General features: G+C 35.0%; 1 protein-coding gene across 5 annotated transcripts in view; it reads left to right on the top strand.

Moving 5' to 3' along the window:
- RBFOX1 (RNA binding fox-1 homolog 1) overlaps positions 1 to 8270 on the top strand; it is a 1278833-nt gene that overhangs the window by 1228524 nt on the left and 42039 nt on the right. For all 5 annotated transcript variants that reach the window (XM_014520084.2, XM_025203686.1, XM_025203675.1 and 2 more), the window contains one exon: positions 2408 to 2472. In XM_014520084.2, the coding sequence (XP_014375570.1) occupies positions 2408 to 2472 (65 nt within the window). The remainder of the gene's footprint in view (positions 1 to 2407; positions 2473 to 8270) is intronic.

Genomic DNA, 8270 nt, shown 5'->3' with positions numbered 1-8270 from the left:
TTGCCTCGCCGATTGGCCACGGGGGGACCCTAGGTGCCCTGCCAAGACACAGGAGGCACCAGTCACTGAGTGCTTCTGGTCCACTTATGGGTCTGCTGCTGAGCATGCTGGGGAGCCCCCCGTGTTCCTGTGGGATGCTCCATCTGCCCCATCATCACAGCATTCACGATCTGCCTGGTACCTTGAGGTATGTAGAAAAAACATTTAAAGATGTGTCTATGTTCAAATTGCCGAATCTTTCAAAATCTCTCCAAATTGATTCAGAGGGTTCTGATTCCATTCAGGGAGATTAAAGGGTCTCCTGATTCAATTTGGATTCAGAGATTCGGCCACTGAATCGGGCCTAATCTCCGCTGAATCGAATCAGGGACTGGAGCTTCACGTAGCCCTAATGAAAACAAACCCGGAAAATTTAAATTTTTTCCAACATATATTTATAGCATGTAATCCACAAGACAATGGGTGTTTTATGGAGTTAAAAAAATGGAGGAAGCGGATAATAGAGGGACTTTTTTCTTTTCTTTATATCATACATTCTTTTGCTAATTGTCTTCTGGTAGCTCACAACTTGGGGTAAGTTTTCAATTTTTGTAATAAGCTCTGTCAGCTTCATTACTTTGTGGCTCAATTTGTGCTGGGTGCCATTATCTGACATATGATTGCCCATACGCAGAGTACCTGGAGGCAATACTTGCCCGTTATTTCACATACTTTTTGACACCTCAGGTAGTTTTTAACAAGTTTTCTCAGTGCTTAGCTGCAGCACTGTCTGTCTGGTTGGCAGGCAAAGAAAGTACATAGGAACTCTGTCCTCATTTTCTCCACTTGCAGGCATTCTTTTATTGGCCCATAAGTGTAAAATGATCTAAAGTAAGGAGGTATTTTTTGGCAGTGTTTCTTAGCTGGCATGGAAAAGATGGCACATAATAGTATTGTGCAAGCTATCTATCTAAACCTAGTGGCTGCATGACACAATTGCCTATGGCAAAGATCTGACCAACTTTATGAGTAGGCACAGATACCATTACGGGCATAAGAGTTTTAAATAGAGTTGAAAAATGCGTTTAAAGTACAAGTGTAGCTCATAGCATAGGTGTTATTTTTTGAATCCCTATCCATAACTTCTGTGCTGATTGTTTAAAAGATATGGTGTTATTGTTATTGGCAGTTGTGAATGGATTGGCTTTCAAAGAAAAAAAGATTTTTTTCCCCAAATATCTGTTAGAGATGGGATTAAATCAACCAAGTACTACATAGGTGACAAGGTGTAACTTCTGATTTAAAATATGAGAACAGTGGGCTAAGTAAAACTTCTAAGGGCCTGTCAGGTTTCTCATAAACTAGGTAGCTCCTGAAAAAGTAGCTTGCTTCATATGCTTTTTGTAAAATGCACAAAAATATATAAAATGTGGTAAGAATACACTAGTATTTGCATAAGGGTTTGAAGGGAGAAATCCATTCCTCTCGCTTCTCCCTACAATTTAGTGTGAATAGAGCTTTCAACATTAAGAGCATTCTATTTAAATGTTCACTTTAACAACGGGGGGAACATCATTCAAAGCTGTATAATCTCACTTGTTTCTTTTTCATCTCTTTTTTTAATGCTGTGGGGACACACAACAGTCTCAAGTCCCAAAGGATTATAGGGTGGTGGATTCTAATTGGAACGTAAATGGTGTTTGTGTTATCTGTGGAGACTGGGCTCTGTTTGTTAATTGGCATGCTGAGATCATTTTGAAATGGTTGATATAACACCGTGGTCCATTGAACAGGAAGTTCTGCTGTTTTCACAGTTTGATAATCAATGCATCACTGCACACAATTCCTTTCAAATGTGTGTTTGTTTGTCCTGTTTGCTTAATTGAACAGCTGCAATTACTGTTACATGCAACTGAATGTTAATTCAGGGGAAAGCAAAAATACTCCTTTTTCATTATGATCTTATTTACAAATTAGAAACCTATCTAACATTAGATTTTTAATGCAGCATACAAATTCATTGGTTTAATCACAAGGTATCAGGTTATCCTTTTAAAAATGAAATTGTTGTTACCCAAGTAATTTGATTTTTTTTAAACGGGAATATGGCTTTATTATGCTACTCAACATCTCATTTATAGGATTTAATAACTGAAAACAAAGAAAAATATAAATTTGCTTCATTCAAAAATATTTTTGATAAATGATTTTTACTGATTTATCATGATTATCAAATGAAATGTTAAACAGGAACTGATGACTTTTTCTGGTGAACTTTATGAAAAAATCTAGTGAAATTTTTAATGTATAGTTTAACCTTTAATTGGACTTTTAGCATGAAAATAACATTGCAACTGATTGCTAATTTTTGGAATATATTAGATTGCTTCCTGTAGCAATCCAATTAGAATGTAAATTTGTGTTTCAGGGTGGTTATGCTGCCTACCGGTATGCCCAGCCTGCCACTGCCACTGCAGCTGCCTACAGTGACAGGTAAGACTTACTTTACAGCTAATAAATGCGTAACATACAGCAAGTTGAAGATGATTTCTGTGGATTTGCCTTGTTTAAATCTCATAAGTGGTTTGTTGCTTTGCAGATGACTATGGTATCTAAAGCTAGGCTGTTATAATCCATGAAGAGCCATAAATGGAGAGATTAGTGCTTAATTAAGAATCAGGCATGACAGACACATTCCCAAGCTGTACATCAGCTACTCTACTATGAGTAGATAGCCTGTGACCCTCATACAATGTAGATAAATAATGTACAGCTTTATGATGATCAACTATTTAAGATCATCATATTATCTTAACCATATTATTTCAGTTCATAAGCAGAATTTGAGTACCCTCATGTTTCTTTGAGTCCTGTTGAAGTCAATGGAAGTTGGGGGTAAAATGTATCCTTATAGGACAGGATCATCAAAGTCAAAGACAATTCTCCCAATTGCCTTTTTTCCCCAAGGATTTAATTTATTTAATTAGAAAATAAAGGCAAAATCACTCTTTTTGTCACTCTTTTTATACCCCAAGAATGGATAAAATTAATGAAAGATGAGTAAATGCAAACTGGGAAAGGAAAATAAATCCTTAAATCTGTAGTTTTTGAATCCTGCAAAGACTTACATGTGTGCTTAATTTTATACACACTGAGTAATCATATTGAAGACCATGGAAATTATTAGATGACCTCATGAAATCCCTTCTAGCCCTACTTTCCTATGATCCTGGTCCCATTAAATTCTATCCCCATTAAAGTCAATGGCAAAATTCCTATAGACTTTGCTAGAGGCTCATTCACACAGATAGCATAAAATGAAGCACATGTTTGAGTCTTTGCAGAATGTTGGCCTAATTTTGTAGCGAAAAAGAGGAATGCTCTTCATTGAAAAATTCCTTCTTAAAAAATATACAAAAACATTTGGTGTCAATTAATACTTTTCATATTTTTGAAGGGCTTATGGTGTATACCAGAAGTGGGTATGTACTGTGCAAAAGATCTGTATGTGTATTTTGCTTCACAGTGGCAGCAGGAAGTAAGGGCCCACTTCTGTACTCATGACACAAGAAAATCTCTGCTTTAAATCAGGTGCAGATTTTCTTGCCCCCTGAGTATGAATTGACACTGAAATTAGGTACTAGAGTAGACATTAATATTGATTTTCTTATGTTTCTGTTTGTTAAAGAAATCTACAGAATAAGAAATTTTAGTAAATGATTCTTTAAAGTGCTGTTCATGGATTCAATTTTCTTAGAAACATGGAACATGGTGTGAATGTTAAAATGCTATGCATGCATAGTTGCCTTACAAGTGCTTATTCTGGTAATGAAGATATATTTTTAAAAGTTTTGTGAATAAAAACAATTTGCATGTGTGGCTGAGGCATGCTGTGTCAGAAAGGTAAGCAAGTTACTTTCTATTAATTCGGAGTCAGTAATATAAATCAGATACTGCTGTTTGCGCCTTGTTCGCGATGTACTCTTTCTACTTAGGGTAACCTACTGTGTGGAGTGCTACTCCGTAGTTTTCATTTCATTTCCACAAAGGTGTGTTGTTAGCATGTTGCAGCTATAGTAATTTTCTGTGAGCTTATAATGCAAAACCAGTTCCTGATTCAAAAAGTTAATAAAACTAAAAGGGCGAAATCATAAACAACTTCATATGGTTAGTCATTTTTTGCCAGATATTGTTCAGTTCTCTCTGTGATCGTTGCCATAACAAGAAGCTGTAGATATAGACTAACGTAGTACTTAGAGATGCTGAACAATATCAATATGAAGCCTAAATGCTTTAGCTATCAAATAATGTATCTAATTATAAAACAGACAAATCAGATGCTATAAGGTAAAATATCAGGGTTTTATCTATACTGTTGTATTGGCATTTGTTTCAGAGAGTCAACCTCACTAATAAATGTTCTGATAAAAGGGAAGGAAAAAGAATTTGATAAAAGAAAAGTTATAGTATGCTTAAATTTTGTAAAAGAAGACAGAGATGGTATGATTAGCAATGCAGTAGTTACAACCCTTAATTATTTAATGAAATATATTTCTAGTATGATAAATTTTCCAGTACACTGTTTGTGTATAATTATAATTGCAATAAACTGAGCTTGCTGAATCACTATAGGCATCTTAAATGGATTTATTTCTTTTATTTTTTATTTAGTTTCTCAGTTTAAATGGGTTTACCTCCCCCTGTTGAATAAGGTGTCTTGGGTTAATTACAAAGATATAATTTTAATTGCTTTCTCTATGGGGGAATCCTAAAACTGCTTTCAATAACTAAACCAGGCAAAACATTTATTTGCATATATGAAACTATATGCAAACATGGATACCTCAAATTACATGCAATTACAAATTGGTTTACTCATTTCAGTTTTCACTGAATTTTCATGAAAGGAAAGAATGTGAGTTTTGTATGTCAGAAAATTAGGTTCTTCCTCACTCCCCAGTTATATTGTAAGTGCTTAAATAAAGTTCAGGACAACTATGTGTACCTTTTCTTCCCAATAAAATCATTACTTCTTGTCCTTTGATACATACAAGTATTCCATATTTGGTCACACCATGCTCCTTTTTCGTCCTGGATAATGAGTCCCTATTTAATTTTATTCTTAGCTAGATTTACTTATTGTATACATTAATACAATGCCTGGGAAAGTATAATGAATGCCACCACGCATATATTGTGATGCTGTGATGTATCATGAAAAGACCACTTTAAAAAAAAACACTTACTGTTTGAGTCACAGATCATACGCATGCTAAATGGCAAGGTTCCACATTTGACATGGTGTCTTAAGTAAGGAGGAGTTGGAAGGAATAACTGGATTGAATACATATTTTGTTCATTTAAAAGGGGAGGTTAACAGGAAGATTTGGGACTCTAGAGTCTGTACACCATGTCAATGGACAATGACTGGAGCTGTAAAAGTCCATTGTGAAGCTATATAATGGTATCCTTGTTTGTCACAGTTGGAAATATTGCTGGACACAGTCAATGAACAGCTAACATGGAGGAGGAAACTAAGGTGGCAAAGAGATGAAACTTGTAAAAATTAATTTAAGTAGCTGCTAACAGAAGAGAACATATCTATATATATGCGCACACACATAAAAAATTGAAGTAGGGCTGGTGTTCAGCTGTTCAGGTGTTCAGAGCTAAAAAAAGAAAACCAACAAAAAAAACTACTTTATTTATGAAACAATATAGTAAAAAATTATGTTACATCTTCAGTAAGGAAGCAGAGTTACATACTGTATGAAATCTCTCACCTTTTTAAATTAAAGTTAAAGCTTTCAGCCTTTTGAGGATTTTGATCAAAACTTACAAATTTATTATGTTCAAAATGTTTAAAAATTTCTTCATAAATTCCCCTGCCTACCAACTGAGTAGGGGCCACATGGCATTTTGGTCTATACATGTTTTGTACCACTTTGGAGCTTTGTACTCTAATAAGCTGTTATAACTGAGAGACTGTTTGGAGGAAAACATTTTTAAATGGTGGACAAACTAAATTAAACCAGATATCAGTTAAATTTAAGCACAGCTTTTACTTGACTTCTAATAAGTACTTAAATATAGATATTGGCAGAGACTTACATTTAAGTTTGACTTAAAGAAAACTGGCAAAGCTATCAAATTTTATCTTCATGAAGTAGAACCAGTCTAAGCATGGCAGTGGGGCGTATCGTCATTTTGTCATTGCATGTTCACTTGATGTTGCTAGTATGTCTGTAATGCTGTATTGGATTTGACAGATCCATCACATTAGCTCAGTGAATGGCTTGCTTGAATTAAGCCCAAAGGCAGACTTATTCACATTGATTGGCTATTGGTTTTGTGTTTTATGACTTGATTGTTGCATCTTTGATCAGAAGAAAAAATGTTCTTTTTTTGCATATTAACTGTAATGACAAGTACCTACGTAAGTGTATTTGATGATGTATAATAAATATAAGTTAAGACTTGTCCAGATGGCAAGAGTCTTCTCACTTGTACTGCTTGCTAACCCTGTAAGGCTTCTTAATGATAAGTATGTGTGTGTTTATATATGTATCTGCATATTCATATATACACACACATCTCCACACACATTCACATGTATTTGAGGCAGTTTACCTTGAGACTTTAAAGTCCATTTTGCTAAGGCAGTGTCTAAATTACATCCATGGAAAGACTCTTATTGACTTCATTTGGAATCAGGATTAGACCCACAGTCATGGAAGCTGACTTTTTTCTTATCCGAAAAACATGGAGTTATAAAGACATATGCTAAACAATTTATACACAGTGCACTTTGTAGTGTAAAAATCTATCTATATATTTACACTACCAGTTTGTAGTATATACTTTTTCGATAAAATATGATTTTGTACAATTCATAGAAATAGGACATTTTGTCATATATCCTCCACATTTAAGTCTTATACTTGCCATGCAAATTCCCAATTATCCCAACATTTTATCCTTAAAATGACTAAACATATTTATTTTGGGCAAACTGGTAATGTTTGTAGATACAGAATTTAATAACTTTGTCCAGCTGTTCTCTTTGCATAAGGAGTTGACAGTAATACTTAAGGCTTATAATCATAGGATCCCAATAGTAAATTATTAGACTTAAAATTAATTAACTTGAAGACATCTTAATTAAGGACTACAAAATAAAACAAAGGTTAAAATATTTTTTTTAAAAGCCACAGTAGGTCAGTTTCTGTAGATTTAGGCAATTTTCAAGATACTTTTATTATTTACAAATATCTTTATTTGTAAATAAATGCTGAAAAAAATCAGTGTTATAGTTACAGTTTTATTAACATTGTTTTTATTGGGGGATTTTTACTAAGAGATATATAATAATAAAGTGTTTGAAAATATATAAAATAGTAGCTTTATCTAGAGTTTAATTTACCACTGAAGAATTTTATAGAAAGATTAATGTGCTAAACAGTTGTATTTAATGTTTTTACTTTTTCATGGGATACAGGTAAGAGAAAATTTATGTCAAAATTAATAGAGTTTGGCAAATGAGTTCATGAAAAAATAAGTCTTAGCAATAGCTGCACTTATCCCTGTACTCCCCGCCAAATCTTCCAACCCTTGCCCATCTCTACAAACCAGCTAAGATGAAATCTACAATATTTATATTATGGGAAATGCTAGGTAACATTAATTTATTCTGCCTGGTGACTTTGTGAATCTAAGGCCCTCTCTATGCGTTACATTTATGCCATGATTAATGTGTTAATCATGGCATAAATGGAAAGGGTGGATACACCCAGCTTAAGGTGCTATAACATGGCAAGCAAGCCATGAATGTTTCCCATAGAATGTAAAGCACTGTTATGGCTGGTTCATATGGTACCTTAAATTTAAGCTGTGGCCAGGGCCAACAATCAGTTGATTATCAGTCCTGGGGCTGAGATTGCACTGGGTTCTGGGACCAGCCCCCGTACAGTCCGATCCCCAGATTGACAATCCAAGTGCTTGTCAGCCCCAGCCCACGGCTGAGGGAAGGGGCAGGGGAGCTGAAGGACTTTAAAATCTGTACCTAACAGCTCTGGCTAAATTGTCAGCCACAGGGGATCAGAGTCTTCCCATGAGGGCAAAAGGGAGGGCAAAGCAGTTTAATCCTGTGGGTTTAAAGTCTCCAAGGGGGAGCCTTTCAACTCCCCCCTACCCAGCAGCCCAGCGAGCAGCATTGGTCTTGGATATTTAACAATCTTTTGATTGTTGGCCCTGATGTGGACTGCTTTGAGTTTGAAACCTGGGGCATTCCT

Source organism: Alligator sinensis, unplaced genomic scaffold (genome assembly GCF_000455745.1).
Source record: "Alligator sinensis unplaced genomic scaffold, ASM45574v1 scaffold404_1, whole genome shotgun sequence".
Lineage (NCBI taxonomy): Eukaryota > Metazoa > Chordata > Crocodylia > Alligatoridae > Alligator > Alligator sinensis.
Note: the sequence above shows the minus strand (reverse complement) of the source record. Positions and strands in the feature narration are given on the sequence as shown.